At 34.6% G+C, this 26399-nt stretch overlaps 1 protein-coding gene across 1 annotated transcript in view; it reads right to left on the bottom strand.

Moving 5' to 3' along the window:
• Window positions 1-940: 940 nt before the first annotated feature.
• Window positions 941-26399, bottom strand: part of Brf (Brf RNA polymerase III subunit) — a 108165-nt gene continuing 82706 nt past the window's right edge. Inside the window, exons 5-12 of the mRNA XM_089640881.1 lie at window positions 12883-13032; window positions 11781-12007; window positions 10997-11111; window positions 9919-10062; window positions 8067-8300; window positions 7211-7478; window positions 5196-5398; window positions 941-3149 (exon numbers count right to left, since the gene is read on the bottom strand). Coding sequence (XP_089497007.1) covers window positions 3022-3149; window positions 5196-5398; window positions 7211-7478; window positions 8067-8300; window positions 9919-10062; window positions 10997-11111; window positions 11781-12007; window positions 12883-13032 — 1469 coding nt within the window. The 3' untranslated portion in view covers window positions 941-3021. The remainder of the gene's footprint in view (window positions 3150-5195; window positions 5399-7210; window positions 7479-8066; window positions 8301-9918; window positions 10063-10996; window positions 11112-11780; window positions 12008-12882; window positions 13033-26399) is intronic.

The raw sequence follows: 26399 nt of genomic DNA, 5'->3' as shown, positions 1-26399 counted from the left end.
ATTGTTTTATAATATTGTAAGTCAACATGTTATATTGTCTGATTCATTGTATAGGGAAAGAGTTTGCCATAAACATAACACAAGATTCACTCAAAATGAAGGACTGGTAGTTCCGAAATGTACTAATAAATATGGTGAAAGAACTTTAAACTATAAAGTACCCAAAATTTTTAACCCATTACCAATGACAATTAAAAATAATAACATGTATACTGCTTATGTTAAATATAATCTAAAGAAATGGTTATTGGATAATAATGATCTATACTGATGCCCCTGAAATGGAATTCATATTCTTAGAAAATGGAAAAACAATTATTTTGTAATACCTGACTACCTACCTCTATTTATGAAACTATTGATGTACTTGTTGATAATACTAATTTTTTCATACATTTATTTTTACTTGCTTATTATATAAGGATTTTATGGTGCTATTTAAACTTTTCTGCAATGTAACCAATTTATGTAATTATGTACCGTTCAAATTGTATCTTATGGGTGTATAAATGTTGTCTCTATGTCCCTGCTGACAAACTACATAAGTAGTTTAGCGGGTTTAAATGTGAATAAATAAAAAATAAAAAAATCGGTAGAGAACTTTTGGAGATTTAAGATTTTTAACAAACAAAAAAAAAAAAAAAAAAAACTACGATCTTACAACTATTAAGATAATATTAGAATAATATTTACCAACGCCGCAGCACCACACCCGACGTACGCGCGAATCTGAACACGACTGACGCAATCGACGGAAATCGACGATCGGCAATCTTCGTTAAAACACGAATCGACGAATGTCGACGATTGGCAATCAAACGGTTAAGATTTTGAACAAATAAATATTTATATTTTTGATTTCAACTTTATGGGTTAAATTTTTTTTTGATAAATAAAACAAATAGAATTTATTTTTTACTTTATTTGTCAATACATTGTAAACATTATCGTAATAATCTTACCCGTAATCAAGAAATTAGTTAATAATCGTAATTGTATGATGATTACTTACGTCATGAATAATTGCAGAAAAATTAGTTAATCAATACTAATAACTAGAGCAATCGTAGCAGTACTTACGGAAATTTACGTTATAGTTAATAGTAATAAATAAGAACAGTTTTAAATAATGATAAAATCAGCCTAGTTCGCCTATTATGTCGGTAGCAAAATATTGCTAAAGTTTTTAGGAGTGATTTAATTACATAGATTAAACCAAATACCCTATAATATTAACACACTTCGGCCGGGAAAGGTAGTTCTACCCGTTCGGTCGATTGACTCTTAAGGCCGGGAAGGGTAGTTCTACCTTTTACGCTGGCCTCATTTCAATGGCAGAAAAGACGGAATTATTCGATGTTTTTTATATTAATATTATATACCAATCTCTTTATAAAGGTCCCAACTAAATGTACATAATTATTGAATCATAATGCAAGTCTGTTTTTTATATTTATTTTCGTGCGTTTCGTTTACATCGGTATTTCAACAAAAGGAGTACATATATTATTTGTTATTGAAATAATTGAATTCCTGGAATGAGGGTTTTTATGACCGTGAAACCTGATTCGAAACTCTTTCTCTGTTCCGCACCCACTCAACTCCTATGTGCAAGCGAGCGAGAGATGTCGGGCATATTTAAAGAATTCAAGTGTGAGCAAATAACGATAGGCGGACCGTAATAAACACATTACAAGGTTAATTGAGTAGCATTTCAAATAATATTCGATTTTCGTTTAGTACTTTTATAGCTTGGGTATGCTGAGTTACTATGTAGAAATTTTTATTAAAATATTTTAATTATTTACGATGATATAGCGATTTAAAACAAATTAAATAAATTTGCGCAGGACCTTTATTTTCGCCCGGAGTCAGGGTAGTGCCAATGCAAAAAATACCCGGCTGAAATGTGTTAATAATACTTCTATCTTCTGACATTTCCCATACATTCTGATGTCAACATGCCACGCTAGCGTCTCCTAGTGGCGTGAGTTGTGCGCCTTGGTTTTCTTTCGTACATTTTAATGGATTTTATGTGTATGTATCAAATTCTTTATTTTAAATTAATAGATTAGAGAAATCGAAAAACAAAAATTAGGTAACCTATGTATGATGTTACCGCTTTTTTGCTCATACGTAAAAAATATTAAAGCGGCTACTAACTCGGTCTTTGATGGTTTGGAAATATAATAAAACTCTCATATAATTGTATGAATTTTTTAAAATTTCTTATTTGTAGTTTTCACTTATGTAATCGAGAAAATTCGTATTATATTTACAAACTATAACCTGTGGTAATGACTTGGAGGGTTTTTGTTGTTTGTAATTATTACTTCCGTAAACTGCGGACACTGAACCTACTTTTTATATTGATCAAAATACAAGTTAGAAAGTGTAAAACACCACCACCAAGTACTAAATAAATTCAATTTGCCGCCATTGAAAGGAATGTCAAAGTCAATAAGCTACACTAGAGTGTTGATATTGCCACTATTTCACCGGAGTTGGACGTATTATTAATATTACAGAGTATTTGATTAAATGCACTGAAATAACTTTTCCATAGAAAATAAGGTTTCGTGACAATTTACAAGATTATGCAGGTACAAATGCAAGTTAATAAATTTCAAACACTTGTAACGAAATGTGGTAAACAATGAATGAATAATCCCTAGAAGTAAGATGTTGCAAATTTACATAAGACTTTTCGACTCCTAGGCCCCAAACAGGCCAATGAAAAATTGACCATCTGTTCAAGAAAGAATTACGATATTTGAAAATGTTATATCAATTTTATTAGAAGTAATGGAAAATAGAGTTTACATCGTGCTCACTGAACCAACACACTTCTATCGGTTTATTTCTTCAGTGGCGACATATATCCAGATCTCTTCAAAATGCAAAGTACACCGCACTTCAGACTAATTACTATTCTTAAAATACTATAATAGCATTACAAACTATTCGCGTTTAATATTGCAAATCTAGCAGACATTCGGTCTTGCAAGTTATGACGTCAGATTAGTATTCGTCGAAGCCATAATATTCCTGTTCATCATCCTGGGATCGGAGCATGTGCGAAAGGGACTCCATCTCGGGTACGGCAGCGGGCTCCGGGACATCTGCATCTTCCTCGTAATCTTCTGCATCTAATAGGGCACATAAAAACACTTTCAGTTTGTTTATTTCAATGTACATGGTTTAAGTATACACAATTAAAAACAAATCATCGGTTGGCGTGCAATACCGCGAGAGTGACATTGAAACAAAAATTGATTAGATTAGGAGATTTAGGAGAGTGAAAGAATATACATGAAAAATTGTCACGTTCGTACGACGATAATATTATACACAATATCTGGAAACTAGTGATATAAGCGAGAAACTGGTAAATCTGCATTTTATAGTCGATATTGTGTTATAATATTTTAATTTCGAGTAAAACTAGTTTGAAGTTGGAATTTTTTAGGTTAAGTTTTGAAAAATCAAAAGAGGTTAATGTCTTTTAAAATGCATCGAAGAGTAGACCCATTCTAAAAGTTATTACAATTACATCTGCTGCCTCTGTGTGTACAATTATGTCGCGCTATCTTGATATACAATAATTGTGTATATAAATTTATTGTTGTCATAAATAAACAGTATTTTAGATGTTTATTTCTCCTTATTATTATGGAAGGCAAAGGAAAAAAAAGGTTTGTAGATAATAACATTGACCGTTAGTTGGCCTTTTCAACGAGATCTATCCCATCTTGAGGCAAGTTTTGACACAATGTAGGTGTTTAGTGAAACTTCATGGATCACATAAGCGAAACCCGCGTATGGAGATCTGCTGACAGATCACGTTAATTATGTGACAGCTGCATAGAAAAGGTTAACAAAGTTAACCCTTCGAATGCCATCCTGACGCGACCTAACTCCTAAGTGTGCAAGGGGTAAAATGCCAATCGCCCGTCGTACGCCGGCTGATACTATTTTCGTAGTAAATTACTTGTTTTTCGGCAAATTTATATTTTTGTAAATTGTACTACCAGATTACTACAACTTTAAAAATATGCATGTATCTAACCTATAAAGTTTTCCCAGGATCAGTGACGGCATTACGCAGGCGCTATTGGAGCAATCCGCTCCAGGCGCCGAATTGCCAAAGCTCTGATAATACCTAACACCTGACAGTTCTAACAAATCGTCATTGAGATTATTTTTCCTAAAATACAAATTATCTGGAAATTATTGATTACAGTGATCGTCTACCTAGGCGCCTACTGGTTTTGACATTTTACTCTCGCCAGGCGCCTTTTGGCTCAGGGACATCCCTGTATTTATTTATAAGCAGATAAATGTTTTCTTTTCTTTCTAAACTTATAAAAAAATATAGTATGTATAAGGAAGACTTATGAAAATATTCTCGAATTTTATTATATTTTCCAGCTAAATAAGGATTCTTCACAATAAAATTTTCATAATGAAGCTTACCTAAAAATGAATATAATACTATTACGATTTTAGAAAATTGGAAAAATGACATTTGACATGGAATTTTGCAACATGATTTTTCACGGCATGAGTAATAACATTAAGGTATATTATTTCCTTGCCAAGTGAATAACATATATATTTTAACCGGTTGTGTGCCTTAAGCGCGTTTACGCGCTCTAGGTAGCCGTGCTCACAAGGCCGGCCATACAAAATGAGCGCGTTAACATGCTGTTCTATATGACGATTTTGCTTGTCAAACTCAAGTAATTTGAAAAATCTAAAATATGGGACCCGCGGTGACATCAATTAGGATGATGAAGAAATAATTATAATATAACAGTTCACAGATTATATCGACTTTAGAGTGATCTAAATGAAGCTTCAAGATATCGGTGTAAAAAATTCGCGGCCTGTCGGTACATCCAAGCAAAATACCTTCCGGCATTTAAAGGGTTAAGATGCTAGGAGCATTTTAAGGTTCAAAATACCATAAAATAGAGGCAAGTGCGGTAAGCCATTAGCAAATCCATGGTGGATTCGCCGGGACATGACGGGTACAAATATACGAAATCCACGGTGAATTTCTTACCATACTAGAGGTTTAAGAATAAAAATAAATATCTATGTAAGAGTGAATGCAAGGAGGGACGTGATGTGACTAAATAAGATTCTGGAGAGAAAAAATAAAGAAAACCAGTCTGAAATTAAATAATGACCTCCATCGTCATCAATAGATTTGTGGGCAGGTTGAGGGGTGGCGACTTGAACAGGAACAGGAGCTGGTGTTTGAGGAGACTGCACCACGGCCAGTCCAACAGGATTGGGGTTCTTCGGGATCCTCTTCCTTTTGCTCGGGGTGCGCACGGCAACGGGAGACGAGAGGACAATGGGGGCACTCTGGGCGTTTTCTAATGGTGTTCTGAAATAAGGAAATTAAAAAGAATTCATTAATTCATGTATGCATATATTAATATTAATTAATTTATGACATTGTTATAACTAGCCTAAACCTAAATGTTTGTTAATTTATAAGAGGGAACAATAAACAAATTTTCCTAAAATAGCTTATTTACACATTCAAAAAGCGTTATATGAATCTAAGAAATATTAGTTACCGTAATTTGTATACTGAACACAATAATTATAGGCCTTTTCTATTAATGTAATACTTAGGACGGGTTGTTTCACAAAATTTATACATTTCATCAAAAAATTTAAAAGTTTATTGACAAGTTCTAGGAAAGTCCTTTTCAAGTTCTATTACTATCAGAGTACTGTGAAACAACCGGTTCATGATGAAATAATAACAGAACTTCAATTTCTTTAAAATTTGATGAATTGTTCGTAATTTGTGAACTAATCTGTACTTAATCTGTTCTAAATCACTGGAATACAATACACATAATGCTGCATTATTAATGCATACTGTTTTTGCATTGTATTGTAACAATAAATGAGTCCAGAATGTAGATCACTATTCGTAGTCGAATAAATCGGACTACTTACATTCAATTTGAAGTAAATATGTCAAAAGGGATCGAAAATGGGCATGGCTTAACCTTACCAATTTATTTTTTTTTAAATTTTTTTTTTTATTATTAACTCCACACAGGAGGCCCTGAAGAAAATAATTTCCCTCAGGGCCTATGTCATCTTTGGGGATGCTGTGTGGAGGGTCTTTTTGTGGAGAGGAAGGAGTGAACATGGGTCTTGAAGAGTCCCATGTTGTAGGAGGGAGGAAACACAGAGGCCGGCAGTTCGTTCCACAGCCGAGCTGTTGAACTTAAGAACGAATCGTAGAAGCGACCCGTTCTCATGTGACAAATGTCAACCGTGTACAAATGTTGGGCGCGCGTTTGGCGTGTATCCCGACTACGCACCGGTGCCGAAGGGATCAATGACGCTAGTTCCTCAATGCTGGTCTTTTCAACGCAATCTACCCCACCACGCGGCACAATGAGTTTAAGTGAAACTTTGTGGATCATAATACTTGCAACACCAGCGTAGGAGGTTAGATTAACCCCTAGAATAATTTTAGGATATATTTCTCAGACTTCAAACACTCGTATGGTATTTTTGGGAGATATTTCTCCCAGTCTATGGACTCATAAAATTCATGCTATCTCATTTTGTATCACAGTGAGATATGATTTAAACAGTATTAGAAAGAGTAAACACCATGCTTTATATTTGTATTTAAAAGTTTACTTTAGACACTCCTTAAAAAATTGATATAATTCTATGAAACAGCACATAGCATTTGAAAAATATCTGTGAAGGTTGGCAAATTTTCTAAAAATATTTTTGAATGCAACAAAGATAAAAAGTTTTTTTTTAAAATATGTATTATATGTAAAGTGGTGATTACATTATAAGTGATAAAAATCATCAGTAAGTGATCTTAAAAACAATCTATGTTTGATATGGAAATTTTAATTTTTTAATTGCATCATATGGATTTGTAATACTAAAATCTGAATGAGTCTTTATGTGTTTTCAAAAATAGTATTTTATTTTGAAATACATTCAAAAATAGCGAATATGTCTGGAATCGAATGTAATGCGAAAATATTTCACAGTGCAAAATATCATAGGCTCTAGGGGTTAAGGAAAGGACAAGATGAGCCTTCCAAAACATGTTTCCTCCAACTAGGAAGGATGAAATTGGATGGTCTGTAGGCCCTATAAAACAAAGCAGGTAGTAAAATCAAATAAAAAAGGTTATAATTACTTTTGTGAAGGCGATTCTGGAACAGACGGCTGTTCGATGGCCTTGGGGTCTGCTGCCTTGTCTTCGTCTTTGCCCCCGACCCTGTTGAGGGACTTGAGGATGTCGTAGTTTATCTTGCTGCTGATCTTTTTCTCCTGCAACATCTTCTCTATGGCCTCTCCCGCCGAGGCTGAAGGACCGATGCCGCTCTTCTTCTTCGGACCGGTTTTTCTTTTCTTCTTCTCCGGTTTGCCTTCTTCTCTTTCTCTTGCAATTCGTTCTTCTTTAACTGGAAAAGAAAATTTTATTTCATTAAAATGTCATTAAATGATTATTTTTATATTTAATTCAAACTCATAATTAATTGAAAAAAAAATATAAAGAATAAAGACAAACTTCTCCCTTTTACGAATAACCTAAAAATATTTGCATTTCTCCTATTTTCATCATCGGTCGGTAACGTTGGTTTCTTAGAGGTGCACATACTAATTCTTCTGTGGTTAACTTCTGGACTTGAACCGTTTAGTTAATATTTCTTACCATGACAGTAAGGGAGTTACAACGATTTCTATGAGACCATATGAGCTGTTCCCAAAAACGAACAAATTGACTCTGGGGGTAATAACTGTTTGTTCACAAAACTGAACAAATTAGCCAGAGGGATTAAAGTCAAACAATGTTTGTTTTTTTGTAGAAAAAGTTATTCGATTCAAGACCTGGAATCATTTTTATGTGTTTTTTGTAGATAATGTTATTCGTCTTTAAGACCTAGAATTATTTGTATGTTTTTTGTAGATATCATTGTTTGACTTTAAGCTCTTAATATGTACCATTGTGTGAGAAGGTTAAAACTAAGAATAAAATACAAATATCTTACGTTTCTGTTCATCCAAATACGTCTTATTAATTTTGTGCCATAACTTGGTTTTGTAGGCCGCCTCCTGCGCACTCATGATGATGGAGTCTATCTCATCATCATCAACATCCTCCAGCGAGGTGCACTTGTCGATGGCTGCCTCCTCCACGATGTGTTTGATGGTCGGGGTGTTGATGTCAGAGGGAGTGGCGTTGGAAGGATTTTCGTTAAGACCCATGCTGACTAAATCGGGGCCTGAAAAGCAATTTAAAATGTGAAAAACTTAAAAAAATTTTGTAATTGTACCTATTATTTATTACATACATACTTCGTCGGCTTACTGCCAGAAATCATTAACTAACAAAATGTTGATTCTGAGATAATCGACTATAAAGAAGTTTCGGTTAATTTAATCGGTAATATCTCTTATTATACTAAAATGAAGTTGCTATCCGCGTCTGTCTGTCTGTGCGCTTAGTTCTTTTAAACTACGCAACGGATTTTCACTATCATTTAGAGAATTTCTTCCGGAAGGTTTATATATATATAAAACATGCATATTATTATTTTTTTTAAAAGAGAGACAAGCATTCCCGGGTTACGAATAACCTGAAAATATTTAAAAATCTCCTACTGCCACCACAGTAAGCGGAAAATGTTGCTTGTGTTGTGATAGAGGACTTAGCCAGCCGAGGAATTGAACACACTACGCCAGGGTGGGACACAAACGAGATTTCAACTCAGCCACCGACCGGTCGCTGAGTTGATTATATTTACAGAAAGTAGAGAAAAGCTGAGCAATGCCAGGTACACGTCAGCTAGTCCAAGGTAAAATAAGAATATTTTTTTAAATGGACTTTCATTGATTTATACGACTGCTTTCATTCGGGAATCAAACTTTTTTGTTTTATTCATATTAACAGAATAATAACAGTAATAAAGAATGGTAATATTTTTAATCTCACAAGAAGTCACCAAAAGTCATTAAATTTTTTCACTCACAAAAAGTCATTAAAATATTTTAGTGAGACTTTGGATAAACAATTATTATTCATAATATATGCGCATAGTTACTCTCAGGGTCCTCAATTAGCTATAAATAGTGTTGTTTGACTAATTTACTGGATAAAGCATGAAAAAATAGGAGGATTGTAACTTCTAACTCGGTTTTGAGAAAAATGTCGGTGACTACTGGCAGTTTGTAAACGATTTGAATTATTGATTATAGAGTCTATGTCACCTTTAGGGATGCTGTGAGGAGTCTTGAAGAGATAGAAAATAAAGCATCTTTAATAAATTAAATTAAATTTCAGATTGGCGGTACTAAATATATTTTTATGTTAATTCAAAGAGAATACATACAGGAAAAATTTATATTCAAAGCATTTAGTTTGGAAAACTTGCCAATGTTATACATTTTTAGAAGTTAGTTAATTAGTAATACATTGAAGAGATTGGTAAGAGTTTAAAAAATATATACTTCATTGTGTGGTTATTAAATATCGAAAATATAAAAATACTTACCTCAGTATGAAAAACATCAATAATGAAAGAACCAGAAGTAATATTTCAATGCCATTCGCTTAGTACATAAACATTCTTTCGAGTACGTTCATTCACAGAATGCCGAATATTTTTTTTAAGTTAATTTTTTTTGAAAACATGTATTACCGCTTGTGGTTTTTTTCTCTCCAGAACAGGTTTACACCTAGTGAGGTAGGTAATGTAAAGCATACAATTAAAATAATTATGGTGCTCACTTGATATTGTTTTAATATTTCAATAAATGCCAATTTAACGGCACTGAAACTGATAAAACTGAAGTACAGAATGTATGCATTGGCAGGAAAACAAAATGATTAGTTTTAATTACCTAGTCCAGTTACAATTTCTTTGTTTTTCACGTTCATCTCTGAATCTGGATCATCAACTAATGATTCTTCCAGAACGCCGAGGGTGCTTTGGAGGGCAAATCTGTCTGCTTCTTCGGCCTCCATTGTAGATTCATCAACCGGCACTAAATAGAAATATTAATATTGTTAATTATATGTTTATATCCCATTAACCCTTCAGTACATCCATCATATTTGTTCAGTCTGCAATGTTTTCTGTGTTTTTCAAATGCGCTATATACATCTTATTTTTTTTATTGACCGTAAAAACAAATATTGTTTTAGAAACTAGATAAAATTACCTTTCCGGTGTATGCATTTAAAATTAACATAAATATTTCAAAATAATAAAATATTAATATCAAACGTGAAAAATGTTATCAGAAACGCTAACCACATTTTTACTTAATTTTTTATTGCAATTATAAAAAAATTGATAGAACTCGATATTTCGAAAACATATTAGTTTTGTTTGAGGAATTTGTTAGAAAACTGTAATTCACTTATGTAAAAAAAATATAAGAAATAATTTTTAAAGTTAAACCGATGGTTACGATAGCGTCGCAAAATATGAATTATTCATTTGGATTAATTTTAGAATTATATTAATGGATTCCAGTTTAAATATTTGAGGCAAACTGGAAAGAATTATTATTTCTCTTTCTAGAGTCAAAATAATTATGTATTTTCTTATGATAGAAAAAAAGATAAAAATACTTTTATAAAATATGGACGCCCGGTCGTATGTAAACCTCAAACGCTGGAGGGGTAAAAGTATGAGAAACGATTTCATGACAACTCGGGACAGTAGCAATTCAATCATTTGAAAAGTGATGCCAAAAAAGGTCCTATAAACCTAACTTAACGCAACCTAGTTTTGTTTCTCATCACTCATTAATTTAAAAGTGTGTTGATCTGATACTGTCCACAGTTGTCCAGTTACCAACATGGTCCCGTCACTGAGAGCCTTCTTGTAACTTCTCGTTATGAGAAAGGAGACGGCCGAAAGGTTAGCAGAGCTATCAGCGGTATGTCAAAACTATTAAACAGGGTAAGAACCTTTCTTGCTGATGAAACCTGGAGCCCTTTTCCTTTTGCAATCTCTCTCCAACTGTTCTTCTATTTCCCTTTGTAGCTGTGTTAATACTGTTTCTCCTCCCTCCTCTTCCATTAACTATAAATAATAAAAAAACATGTTACTTTAAAACCCAAAAATAATAACACAATGTTAACTTTTCATGCCTCTGCCTTATTCTGTCACACGATCAGAGTATTTCTGCTTTACACTAAAATCCAAATAAATGGAATATTTCGGAACGTATCGAAAAACTAAAAACTGTTTTTGAAAGGTGATGATATACGCTCTCATATATTATTATAAGAAATAAACCTAAGTTTACGAAATAGTAAAATTTTGTAAAATGACTCACTTAATGTTTAACGTTTTTTGCAACTAAAATTTCAGATAACGAAAAAATATTTAAAAACATACTTAATTTATTAGACAAATGTATTATAAACGTTATCGTCACCTCACTTTTTTGTCGCTTCACATAAAAACAATTAATAAAAAAATAAAGTTTTTTCTTCAGTTTTACCATTAATTTCGGTCGTTACATTTAATTTCATAAAGTTGCACATTTGAATTATTCTGTGGTTAACTTCTAGATTTGAATATAAAGCGTGGTACTTTCATTTTCTAACACCTTTTAGGTAATATTTCTAACCACAACAGTAAGGAAGACACAACAAAGACCATACGAGTTGTTCCCAAAAGCAAACAAATTGGCCTAAAGTGTAAAATATGCATCTCTAATAATCAGTTATCCTGGTATGTCCTTACCTTCTGCAGTCTGTCTTTATCTCTTCTCCTGGCAGCCTTGAAGGCAGGCGGGTCCTGCTCCTCTTCGAGGTCCACCGTCAGGAACTCATCGAGGGTCAGGGCACTGGACGGGGTCTCGCCAAACTCCAGCAGTCTCTTTCTAAGGGTCGTTTCGTGAACCTTTACTATCCTCACCACATCTGCAGGAAGACGGCTGAACTCGTGGAGGCGGGCAGCGATGAGAAGGGCTGGAAAATATTTTTAAAAAACTCGATAATTTTTATAATCATATACTTGTTTTCTATTTTTTCTCATTTTTATAATCATATGCTAAGTGATTTATTTGAAACGACTGACTTTAAAACTAGGCATTTTTTGTAGAGCTAAAGAAGCTCAATTTATGTGTATCTATAAAACGTTTTAGTGTAAAAAAAAGTCTATTTATGACGACTACATAGGATTAGCAAACCAATAATAAATGAAAGAATTTGTTGGTAGTTAAGATTTGTGAATGATGAAAACAGAAATGAATTAGAATAAAATGGAAGGCAACAGTTTGATCAGCCATTGTTAATTGCAGTGGCCTTTTTTAAGTAATTATCCGATCAATAAGGCTTGAGCAGAACGTCCATTCACAAGTTGAGTCATTTCTCTGACTTCGTTTGTAAAACAGAACAAGCTACATGCATTCGTCTTTCCCCTTTCATCCATATTTGTACTATCGAAGGACCACATTAACAATTCTCTTCCTATACCATTCCCATACTGGACAGGACCCATTTCATAGCCGTCAGAAATATTCAGACTTTTCAGGTTTTCAAAAATCTCCCTCTCTCTCCTGCATTTTAGACGACGGTGTGTCTATTTTGCTAAACCATGAATGTCCGTGTCAATTTTGTATGGGATTTTTTTTTTACTTTTTAAGTTTTCAAAAATCATCCCTCTCTCGCATGAATGTCCGTAAATTACACATTTTTACTTTTGAGCTGATATGCATTTTTTTTTTTAAAGAACACAATTGCAATAGTTTTCTGACTCAGCACTGTACAGATAGAGTAGCTCTTGTATGGTTTCACAAAATATACAAAAATGTGTATAACTGAAAAATGTTTAAATATCTTACCGGCTCCACATAGGCCCGAAGGCCTCCTGCCAGAGTGGAGGGAATCCCTCTTCATCCTCTGTACCAGCCGCAGAGCCGTCATGGACACTTCATGGGTCTTGTCCCCAAGCTCCAGCTTGTTGGCGAATCTCAGGATGTAGAGACATGGATCTGCAAAGAAGACAAAGATGCATATACTTATTTGGCTCAACGCCCCCTTTTCAAATACATTTATCTTCGGAGCCACCCCACCCGCCTGTCCGCCAAAGGCACACGCGTACCTACATATTGGAAGTGGTGGAAAAAATATTTAGTAAGTAGGTACCTACATTATTTTTTTTATCAGCGACTACTTGAGGCGAACATTATGAATACCAAAAAATATGCTTTGGATATATAGAAGCTTTTACTACAGTTTCATTAGAGTAGAATTAAAATATAATTTATTGTTTAAGATATTAAAAATATACGCGCAAACCACTAAATAATTTATTTTTAATTCAATAATTACTAAGTCTAAAATTATTGTTTGTGGCAGCTCTTCCTTTGATTATCTTTTTTTACTCTTAAAATGATTTAGATTTAGAGCGCACTAATATTAAAACACGATAATAATTAAGCGAAAATGATGAAAATATTTGATAAAACACGACCCGTTTGAAATAGAGCAAAAATCTCTTGACAAATGTTTTTGTTGCTGGATACAATGTGAATTTTTTTATGCCTATAACAAATTAAATAACAGAACAAAACGTGTTTTTAATAATTTTCGGAGCTTACTTTGCGATTTTTTTCTACCGAGAGAATTTCATATAATTAACGTTTCGGCATTAGAAATGTATGGATATTATCTTCAAAAATAACATATATTTTTCTTGGGACTTAGAGTTAACGAGAAACTTGTTATAAAACGGTAGAAATTGGATAAGCAGGGGCTTAAATCGACCATTTCTGATTCACTAGCTTTTCATATATTTTTGGTGATATAAGACACACTAAGAATAATCACAGGTGTCGGAATCCTCAATATTTGATCATAACCTCATTTTACTAGTACCGATTTTGTTTTATTTTTATATCATACCCGACAAGAATTCTTCGGGTAAAAAAATGGAAAATGCGTGACTAAATGTCATGTTCACAAATGAGTCTATTACTATAAGTTTATAACTGCACTCGGAACGCGAGAATGGTTCCCCTAGAGTTGCAACTACAGATGAATCCGCAAATCGAATTTTATGTTGCATTCAAAACACAAGACTGGTTTAAACTTAAGAATAATTCGGCTTAAGAGTCCACGAGCTTAAATAATCGTTTCACGCGGAACAAGCAAATGGTTTTCCTCGGAATTGTACATATGGTGTGAAACTAGAATTTAAAATCCACTGGGAAAATGCGAACGGTTTTTTTTTTAATTGGAATGGTTGGAATTTTAACACATAAATTATTACACATCGATTAAACTACACCCAGCAAATGAAAATGGTATCCTTCGATTTTTGCAGTACAGTCTGCATTTTAGATTTATGAATCCACAATTTATTGTAATGTTATCTTTACATTCTGAACACAAAACTGGTTTTAATTTATGAGCGAATCCTTTTGCAAGTCGTGGGTTCAAAATTGTGGTCAGCAGGCCGTACTGAGAGTGTTTGCAGGCCGCACAAAAAGGCTTCGCGGGCGCTGGTTCCCCAACCCTGCTTTACACCATTGGCGTTGCTAGAGATACGATATCGACCACTTTGGGAGTCACTGGTGTAGTTGACAATTTTATTTGTAATTTCCTTAATACATCTTAATTCAGTCGGCTCTCTGAATTAGCCGGGAGATGTTAAGATATTCATTATAAGGTGTTTAGCGAATATAAATTATAAATGAAAACACGGAAATCGATTGAAAAATATCTTTGAGTAGGAGAGTTGTGTTTTCGGTTTTCATTGAGATTTACAGCTTAAATCTCCTACTGAATCATAGATTTCGCAATAAATTGAACGTTAACGTTAATGCTGCATATACATTTGGCATGACTACATAGGCAAGCCGAAACGCGAGCCGTTACTGTTGCTCCTTTCCTTTCCCATAATTCGAGGCTCGGCTCGCGTTTCGGATCGCAAATGTATTCACGCCCTAAGAGAACACTACTGCGCTGATACTGATGTAAATCATTATTTTTAAAAAGTATAATAAAAAAAAAGGAAAACTTATCTACGGCGAAGTATAACATCCGACAATCAATAAAGAACACCTGAGAAAACCGCAAATCTCTTGGGAAGATACGCCACGATTTGAATGATCTTTACTGATTAAAAATGACAATCAATCTGAGATGAAAACGTTCGTGACTTTAATGTGATAATTGTTTCAATAACTTCATTGTAGAATAAAAGGTCACGCAATATTTATCACGCCTCTCGTGGATACTACAATAAAACGTGAAATGTTTTAGAGCGAAATGCGAAATAAAGTTGACACTAGGTTTTAATTCGTCAGTAAATCAAGGTTAACGCTAAAACGAATGATTTAATTGATTGCGTGTTTATAAAAAAAATATAAACGCGCTGAAGTGGCACTAATATAGGTACCTATTTAAGTGTAATATAGGGTTTTCTAATAAGAGGTGTTATTTTGATATTCAATCGTAAAAGATCAATGGTTTCGTTGCTTGTGTGACACGTAGCGCCGTCTTGTTGAAAGTAAACGTTGTCCAGATCAATACCGTCCAATTCCGGCCATAAAAAATCATTAATCATCTCTCGATAGCGATCCATTCACCGTAACTGTTGCTCCAGCCTCATTTTCGAAAAAGTAAGGTCCAATGACTCCGCCGGACCATAAACCGCACCAAACAGTCACACGTTGAGGATAGAGAGGCTTTTCAATAATAACTCTTGGGTTTTTCGAGCCCCAGATGCGACAATTTCGCTTGTTGACGAAGCCACCGGGGTGGAAATGGACCTCATCACTCAAGATGATTTGTATTTGATTCACTCAAGTGAATTTTAATAATTTCAATGCGTTGTTGAAGCGTGTATCGTTCCATTTTTATTAATGGCGTAGTTTCTACTTGTCAAATGTCAAAAAATGACAGATTCAAAAGTAACATCTACCGAAATAGCGGGCTATTCAAAATAACACCTCTTATTGGAAAACCCTGCACATGTTATTATGTAACATAGGCAATAAATTATTTAAAAAAAACAAATACCACGATGTTTTTAAAACTATGTATCTTGCATGAACATGAATCTGGGTATTATTCCGATAAGCTGGAGGCAAACCACGTGACCACATTTTTGGCACCAGGATGGTTCGAGAATGTTTTGAATAAACTATGATACGGACATCAGTCTCATGTCTCATCAGTCGTACATTGACCAATGATTGACCACATTGAAGAGCGCACATTGAAATAACCATACCATGCGCAGAATTTCGCAGTTCGATAAAGTAAGGCAAATATTTGCAGAGCTGTCACTGTGGGACTTTCCTGCGCAGGATTTCAATGTTCGTTCTTAAACGAATCTTATGGTGTAGCGACGCTAACACTGAGTGAGGCAGGTAAATTATAACACATTTGTAAAAGTGTCTAACTAAATAGTCTAACAAAATATTAAATTTTGAAAACAAACCCGAACCTTTGTTTACCCGATTTGGGATATGTAGTTAAGTTTTTTACGGAGCCAGCGATTTGCGCGCTATTGTAAAAATGACTAGTAATAGTGACATTACAATGCGAGTTGCCTGTATACTATCAGATTCATTTACTTAGAAATCGCTGAAAGGATTATTCAGTCCAATCAATAATAATTATTGAATTTATTGGATGTCTGTAGTACGGTTGAAGCATTTATTAATTTTCAAGTACATTATAAAAGATATGTTTTCAGTTGGGAGGAGCTGCTGGTTTCGCCAAAGCAAAGATAAAAAACGCCGACGACCGAGAAAGTACATTGTCTACGAAGAATAACAATAATAGTTACAAGACCTAAAAAAACAACGTGAAATCTGAACAAGATGAGATAAAAACAAACCACATATCGATTCAAAACATCCCAACTTGCCACAAATTAATATATTTTTAGTTGTATTATGTCTCACGTCTCAAAAAATATCACATTGTGAAAAATGTACCTTTCTCAACCATTTTTATATTGATAAGTAAGAAAATTGATGCAGGTTCTCACAGTTTCACTTGAGGTTAATTGCCTGACATTTTTTGCTGCACATTGATATTGTCGTGTATTATCGTGTGCGTAGCATATCATCAGAAGCGTGGGATATATTTGTATATACACAGATAATAGAAACAAAGGAAGATATGGCATGTAAGCGTGCCAACTGCCACCAAAACCATGTAAATCACAAGGCCGCACGACGAAAACTTACTGATATAAAATATTGCTAATTTATTAAAAATCTCATCAGATTATTTGTATTCCTGTTAAAAACTAGACTGCAGGCCCTCACCGAATGAATGTTGAACTTTTAGTAAAAAAGGAATGTATTAACGCGACGTCGGAACACGTGTTCATAAAAATCATTATATTTTCGAATATCGTCACTGTATATTAACAGGGCAAACGCAGGTGCATGATCACGTGTTCCGATATATTCGGAAAGTACTAACATTTTATTAGGAAGCGACCTGCTGTCCGTTTATAACAGGATTTTAATAAATCAGCAAAACTCATTATTCTACGTGCGGGCCACTGAATCAAATAGGCCTCCTAACTAGTATGAAAATCTCCAAAAAAATTGTTTTTAATTAATTTTTTAATTATGTAAGTATTAAAACATCTTAAAAGGTTTAATTTGGTTAAAAAAATAATGAAAATAACATTTTTGAAGAATCTCATACAAAATAGGAGGCCGATTTGTTGATTCAGTATTCCGGCCTCTTGATCCAAATGGTTTTGCTGTCACCGAGCTACGACCAAACCGCACGGACTATCAAAGATGGTTCATGGCCCATCTCTCTTGTTTCTACCATCTACCATCTGAACATAACTCTATGACCATTGCAAGCAAGGTTTTAACAGAGGTCTCGATGTTTATATCTCTTGTACATGACCAAGTCAACAAATTATGTGAACTTGTCGTCTATTACTTTATGACATTAATATTTCCTAACCAGTTCCGGGGTGAAGAATAATAAACGACTTCCACCAACAGAGACAGACTTCGCATGGATACAACACTAAAGCAGGACTAAACAGTAATTTATATTTAGAGAGCGCGTGTTATGAGCAAATCGGAAAATATCCAGTTAAGGGCAACCTTTTTGGATTATTTTATAAAAAAAGACGTAAAAACAGAATATAACGTGCATATTATTTGAGAAATGCCTAATTGTCGCATTACCAAAAAAGGTAGGCACGACGAAATGTGAACAACACAGAACTCTTAGCCTAATATGCCATGCCTCAAAAATATTGACTAATATCATTCTAAAAAGAATCGAACCAAAAGTAGAGAACATCCTTTCCGGAGACCAGTATGGCTTTAGAAGAGGTGTAGGAACCAGAGAAGCAATATTGTCGCTACAAATACTACTAGAAAAAAGAATAAAAAGAAACCAAAACACATTCATCGCATTCATAGACCTGGAGAAGGCTTTCGACAAAGTAGAATGGAAAAGACTCTTCGAGATTCTGAAGGGAAATGATATAAAATATAGAGATAGACGAATAATCCAGGCGCTATACAAGAATGAGGCCGCTATAATTAGATGTGACAATGAAACAAAAGAAGTCAGTATAAGACAAGGGGTGAGACAGGGATGCTCTCTGTCACCTGTTCTTTTTAATGCTTATATACAGAGTGCGATCGATTACTTGAGAGAGAGAATGAGTCACAGAAAAGGTGTAAAGATACACGGGCAAAAGTTGGATATGATAAGATTTGTTGACGATATTGCTTTGGTTGTTGAAAGCGAAGAAGAACTGCAAGAGGCCTTAACAACCATGCAAAACATTCTTCAAAACAACTACAACATGAAGATAAATAAAGACAAAACAAAGCTGCTGACTGTAGGCCGAACGAACATCAGATGAGAGTAGAGATGGCAGGAGTTTCACTAAAGAACACCAAGGAGTTTGTCTACCTCGGGAGCAAAATAACATGGGACGGTCGGTCTAAGAGCAAGGTCGACAGCCGTATACATCAGGCTAGGCTTGCATTCAATAAAAGGTCGAAAATAATAGAATCGAATAATATAGACCTAAAACTGAGAATACTCCTCATCAAGACCTATGTATGGAGTATCTTGATGTACGGCTGCGAAACATGGTGCCTATCCGAAAGAGATAAACGGAGACTAGAGGCTTTTGAGATGTGGTCCTATAGAAGACTGTTAGGAATTTCCTGGAGAGACCATATTACAAATGAGGAGGTCCTCCAAAGAATCGAAGGAGGAAGGCACCTGCTCAGGACCTTGTCCGAAAGGCGTGCAAGATGGATCGGCCATTTTATACGACAAGAAGGCCTTTTGCATGTCATAATGGAGGGTATGACCGAGGGGACCAACTCTAGGGGACCAACTCTAGGGGACGCCCACGCCGAGAGTACCTGGAGGACCTGCTGGTGGACGTGCGCTGTTCATCATATGCAGAAGTCAAAAGAGCCGCACAAACAGGGAAGAATGGAAGAGGAGATTAAATGAAATTGCTGCAAACCAATCCCAGGATTGAAACCAGAGAGAGATTATTTTTTTTTAAAGAAAGATAAATAATTCCGGGTTACGAATAACCTGACAATAATTTGAAAATCTCCTACAACCATCACACTTAGCGTAAGAATGTTGCTTGTGTCCTGATGTAGGACTTATCCAGCCAAGGAATAGGGAATTCTCTTCACACCAAAAAATCACTTATTATTAATTATTCACATGTAGAAACACTTCAGACACAAGAATACATAAAAAAAAAAGTTTTTATAATTTTCAAAAATCATTTATTAAAGTTATAATGACTTTAAAAACAGGCGCGAACGAAATATTTCAATGCAGCTAAAAACGCCCGGTGATTGATCAAGCGTTCAAGGGCGAACGATGACGTCACTGTTGACCGGCCTGAGTAGATCCTGCAAACCGATGGCGGCGGCGGCGGCAAAGGTGTGACGTACTTGTGACGTAGCGGTCAAAATGGCGCATGACCGTTTTCAGAGCCGAAATAGCACGCAATTTTTAAAACAACTACAAAAAATTGAAAATGCATTAAAAAAAAAGAAAAAAAAGAGGCACATAATAAAATAATTATCTTTATTGAAATAAATTATTTACAAAATGCACGAGAATTTCCTATTGAACTCAAGACGTCTGGGTGGGACCAGGACGCGATGCTCAACTCAGCCACTGACCGGTTGATTTAACTCTTAAATTTCAACTATAATAATATGAACGGGCGTTTTGTTTTAGATATTTGCAATTACCGCACGGAGAAAACTTACTGATAATAAATATTGTAAATTTATTAAAAATCAAATTGTTCGGTTTCCTGTTAAAAACGGGACTGGAGGCCTATAAAAAATGAATTGACAGAATTCATAACAAACTATCAGTAAAGCACGAATACGTTATGAGGAAGTCGGAACACGTATTGTTAAAATTTATAATATTCACGCATCTAGTCCATGATATTTATTCGAACAAAGCCACCTGCGTGAACACGTGTTCAGATATATTACTAGGAAATGGTCATGCAGTCATATTTTAAAAAGTCGTACTCATTTTTTTCCGCGCGTTTTGAACTATTTACTAATACGACATTAGGTCTCCCATCGCTTCGAATTTATGTAGAAAACATATTGAATCATAGACATATGATATGTCTGTGTATTGAATACATTTTAAATGATTTATGTTGTCGGTAGTTTAGAAAACAAATTTTAACCGCGAATCAAATGTTGCCCATGCCTAGTTTAACATCGTACGTGAGGGATGTAAATGTGTGGTTTTTAGTAGTTATTTATTGCCATCTTCCTGATTTCCAAAACAAGGTAAGACTGCTCGATTAAAGAAAAAAAAAATCAAAAAATTAAATTTTCGGTTTACTTCATGTTACAATATTTTCCAAGCTAATCGGCTTTCAACAAGAAAAATCGTTGAATATTAATAATAATCTTTTACGATGGACCAAATAATAACCAAGTTTTGGGATAATTTTTTTAATGATGTGAAAGCGCACAAGAGTCCCAACTTCTCCCGGACCGTCTGGAACCAGTAAGTCTATGGCATCCCCAATCGGGCTATGTTTTGAGGCTGAAGGTAATAGCAAGGGGAAAAAGATGGGAAAGAGGAAGGTTATGAACAATGAGATTGAAAATAGGTTCTAGGTAATGATGTACTTCTTTTTTATGTGAAACCGCTCAACAACACCCAACTGCTCCCAGCCGTCTGGGGCCAGTGAGATTATGGTATCCCCAATTGCAGTATCATGCTGAAGGTAGTGGGGGGGGGAGGAGATAGAGAATAGGAAAGTGGGGAAGTACCTGGCTGTTCAGATCTAGTCATTAAACATGGCCAAATCCATTTCAAGCAACGCTTCAATTCTGAATGGTGGTCTTACACCATGGCGATATTGAGAGTATCTTCCACTCTGGAACGTGCCAAAAATATACTATAAATTAATTTAAATGAATAAATTATGAAAAAACACAAATTAATCAAATAAAATTTGCGATATAATTGGCGATACTGAGAGTATCTTAATATCTGGATCGTGAGGCAAATATAATTTGAGATAATCAAATATAATTTAGTTGCGAACGCCGGGATTTGAACCCGCGACCTCCAGCTTGCTAGTCGAGAGCCTTACCCCTTGACCAAGGAGGCTGTCGAAACAACGTACAAACGTTGTACTCTAAAGATCAACAATATCGTAATCGAAATAGCACCAATTATTTATTAACTTTGCTTACAATATACACAATATAAAACAATGTGATTCACAAAAAATTTCGAAGACAATGTAAAAACTTGGATCAAAAATAATAATAGGACCTTTACCGGTGCATTCACCCAAATTCGCAGTTACTGAAATAACCACATTATTGAGCGAATACATCTTAATACAAGTATAGGTATGTTCAAAGGATTTAGGAAGTATCTTTAAAAATTCTGCCTCAACACAGGCTAGCCTAGTGAGGCGGTATTTGAGAAACCTCAATTAACTGTACTTTTATTTTCTTTTTTACCTTCATCATATTATTTTTGTATTTTTCTGTTAATTTTATAACCTTAAAAAAAAGTTACAAATCAATGTACAATATACATCATAATATGCGTTTTTAGTTGTAATGTGCAAACTTTCATAAAGATATACATATATTATATTATTATTATTACACATTGACGATTGTCATACAACATCAAATAAAAATATTTTGTATGTTTAAATGCTGATTTCACGTATTTTTATAAATTGCTTACATTTTTTTTTATATTTTCTTCCTTTCATATCGGTTTCATTTTACCAAACGAGATACTAAATAACCAACTAACTATCACGCCGTTTTCTAGCCGGGGTAACAGAGGACGGACCGCTAAACAACTCGGTCCTTACGCACACTCCTTGCTTCTTTCAGATTCTTACATCGTCTCATACATACCCGATATTAGGTTCGCTTGATCCAGCCATGATTTCCTCGGGTGGTCCTTAACTTTTTCTACCATTTTGCGTCATATACAGGGTTTTCCAATAAGAGGTGTTATTTTGAATAGCCCGCTATTTCGGTAGATGTTACTTTTAAAGCTGACATTTTTTGACATTTGACAAGTAGAAACTACGCCATCAATAAAAATGGAACGATACACGCTTCAACAACGCCATGAAATTATTAAAATTCACTTGAGTGAATCAAATGCAAATCATCTTGAGTGATGAGGCCCATTTCCACCTCGGTGACTTCGTCAACAAGCAAAATTGTCGCATCTGGGGCTCGGAAAACCCAAGAGTTATTGTTGAAAAGCCTCTCTATCTTCAACGTGTGACTGTTTGGTGCAGTTTATGATCCAGCGAAGTCATTGGACCTTACTTTTTCGAAAATGAGGCTGGAGCAACAGTTACGGTGAATGGATTGCGCTATCGAGAGATGATTTGATTTTTTATGGCCGGAATTGGATGGTATTGATCTGGACAACGTTTATTTTTAACAAGACAGCGCTACGTGCCACACAAGCAACGAAACCATTGATCTTTTACGATTGAATATCAAAATAACACCTCTTATTGGAAAACCCTGTATTTTTCTAAACGAGATAATTTTGCAATAACTCTTAATCCTTCCATTTATCGCTTTCACAACGAATCGACTAAGTTCGGCGACCTTCTGTCCTCGTATTACATTCTTTCTTATATGAAATTATAATAAACATTACGGTAAAATGGCCCTTAGTGGATACATTTGTGACAACACATAAATAAAAGGTTGATTGCGTAGGGTATAGATATATAAACTATTTCCACATAAATACTAAAGACAAAATGGACGGCTTTATTATAATTATTAGTTTGGAGACATGGAGAGTTTGCATTTCTTGCATAACTCACGCCATACGCCCATCTTGCAGTAATATTTCACATTTTTCATTTGACAGTCGCCCAGTCCTCAACAAACTAGGGATATCGTTAAAAATTATGTGGAAGATTTGAAGTTTATTTTTTATGATTATCGTACTAAAAACGTGAAATTTAAATATTTTCATTCATAATTATTGACCTTAAAAAATCGCACATTCTGAAACGGTTCCAATGGGCTACAACATCGTTATGATATAGAAGCCGCCACGGCTGGTAAGACGGCTGTCACCAATGGTGGCCAACGTGACGTTAACGCCGCCGAATCGACGCTCATGTTTTGGCGGCAAATCGAAAACGGCACGTTTAAAATCGTTTTTTTTAATTTATTTGTCAACATTTGGTGAAATTTAAATAATTTAATTTATAATTATTGACTTTAAAAACGGCCTGCTGTTGAAAGCCCGCTATTGGTTGATCGAATCATGACGTCACGGGCGCGACTTTCAGAGGTTTGTCGCCCTGTTTAATTACCGCCAATAAGCGTTCAAAGATGGTTTGAAAGGGAGATATGTAAATACGAATGTTAGAGGGAGCACGCTAATATTAAAAAAATATAATAATTAAGCGAAAATGGAGAAAATATTTAATAAAACACGACACGTTTGAAATAGAGCCAAAATCTCTGGACAAATGCTTTAGTTGCATTTAAAGATACGCTGTGAATTTTTTCATGCCAATAAGATATTAGAGAAAATAACGTGTTTTTAATAATTTTCGGAGCTTACTTTGCGATTTTTTTCTATCGAGGGAATTTCATATAATTAACGTTTCGGCATGTATGGATATTATCTTTAAATATAACTTTTTTTTGGAACTTAAAAGAGTTAACGAGAAACTTGTTATAAATCGGTAGAAATTGGGTATGCGGGTTCTTAAGATGTTGTGTTATGTTCTTTAGTTTAATATAATATATTGTGTAGCTGTAATGACGGACAGTGGTTTTTACGGGCGCAATCGGGCAATTTACCCAACATAGACGCTATAACGCGATAAAGAATTATCGTTAACCTAAGAATTAACGACTTTTTCGTTAGCTGCGATTCCAGTTCTTTCGAAACTAGAGCGCGAAAATTCGTTAATTTTAAGGTTAAGGATAATTCCTTATCCTTAAATAGAACCGAAATTGCCCTCTACCTCGTTTGGGATTTGGACTTAAGAACATGAGTCTATTAGCAATAAATTCTCGATAGCGTTGGAATTGTTGCGAATGAATTAATAACTAAATTTCCCTTACAATTTTTAAGGCTGACAAAGACATGCGTCAAGTTGATCATTAGCTTGTAAAAATTGGTCCATGACGATTGCTACAGATAAAACAAAGAATATCCTGTTTTGGTCAAATATAACTGTCAAAAGGAATATATAAATAACGATCTTGCTACACCAGCACCGTTAACATAACATGAAAGCAAAAAATACCTAGTATATATGTATTTGGTGAACTTTTGCACGTCTAACCTTGCACGTGTTTTCGTTGACAATAGATACAAAGGTACCTACCAACTTTTATGAATGTGAAAACCATCTTATGTCAAGCACGATTTTGAAGTCGATCTTGGATTACTGATTTTACGGTGATAAAGATACAATTTAAACGTTCCGATCATCATGAATTCACGAGTTGTTTTTTACGTGGGATGCAAGAAATTTCATTCGATAAGTAGGTGTTTATAAGTTTTTTGTATATCAAGTATCAATTCCGACCTAACAAACTGGCTTTAGTCGTATTAAGTTCTGAATGGCCAGTTGTTTACCAATCTTCATCATCATCCCTATCTCCTTCCATTCCCAACTCCCTTCAGCCTTTGCATCGTGGATGTCATATTTTCAATTGCTTCGGATAGTTGACAGCAGTTTGTGCGGTATTCACATTTCCTTTACAGAGCAAATAATACCATAGTGCATTGCTGCAATTAATATAATTCTGCAGAAAAGTGGTTACTATATATGTACCAAGTACCAATATATCAAGGACACGTATAATAATATAATTTTCCACTAAATATCAACGTAGCATGAGAAGATTGACATGTGATTAGCTACTTGGCCATAGACAGGTCTTAACGGAAAGAACCACTCCGTAGAGTCCAAAGACAATTGAAAAATCATTATACAATGAACCCGCGGTTACGTCTAACGTTCAATATTGTTCGTGAAAGTCAGAACCGCGAATGAACAGATTTCTAAATAATACAGACTGGATTAAAGCTTTACCGTTCGGAGGAAATTATTAACGTTTGAACTCATAACCTCGAAGTGAAATGCATAAACAAAACCATCACGCCACTAATTTGCTGCCGTAGTGGTAGATCATACGAATCGTGAAACATTCGGAATCGGTCGAAATCACGCAGTCCTTATGTAGATGGCGATAAGGTTGAAATTCTTGCTTAAAACAGCAAAAACATCGCTAAAAAGCATATTTTATTTTATTTTACTAAGTTCAGGCATAAATATTAGAATGTTTTGTGAACATTTTCTAAAGAACTTAATTTTCTACAGTAAACAATAAAACCATATACACAAAGGGGTTCGTAAGTGGGAGATTCAGCACTTTAAAGACGTTTTTGTAGGCCTGACACTTTTATGATTTTGCATTACTTCGCAGTGTTTCGCTTTAACAGCTTTCCGATAACACGGGTTTTTCCCAACCCTAGTGATAAACCGTGATTAGTTTGATATGGACATATGCGTGAACCCGAAAATAACTCAATTTTTTCTTACTTACGGCGAAAAAATTCCGTAGATAAAACATATAAAAAAATGAGTATTAGTGATTTATTAAAATCCGGTTGAAAACGGGATTGCAGGACATTTCATTTAAACATCTAGTACGTCCCTTGCATATCGGAGCACGTGGATAATTACAAAATAACACGTGTTCCGACATCGCAATAACACATTCGTGTTTTACTGAAAGTTTATCAGGAAAGAAAAAAAATATCATTCGTTACCTAACCT

Source organism: Hesperophylax consimilis, chromosome 16 (genome assembly GCF_061612785.1).
Source record: "Hesperophylax consimilis isolate HC1 chromosome 16, BYU_Hcon_1.0, whole genome shotgun sequence".
In the NCBI taxonomy this organism is placed as follows: domain Eukaryota; kingdom Metazoa; phylum Arthropoda; class Insecta; order Trichoptera; family Limnephilidae; genus Hesperophylax; species Hesperophylax consimilis.
The sequence above is the reverse complement of the archived record's forward strand: the minus strand, read 5'-3'. Positions and strand labels throughout refer to the sequence as shown.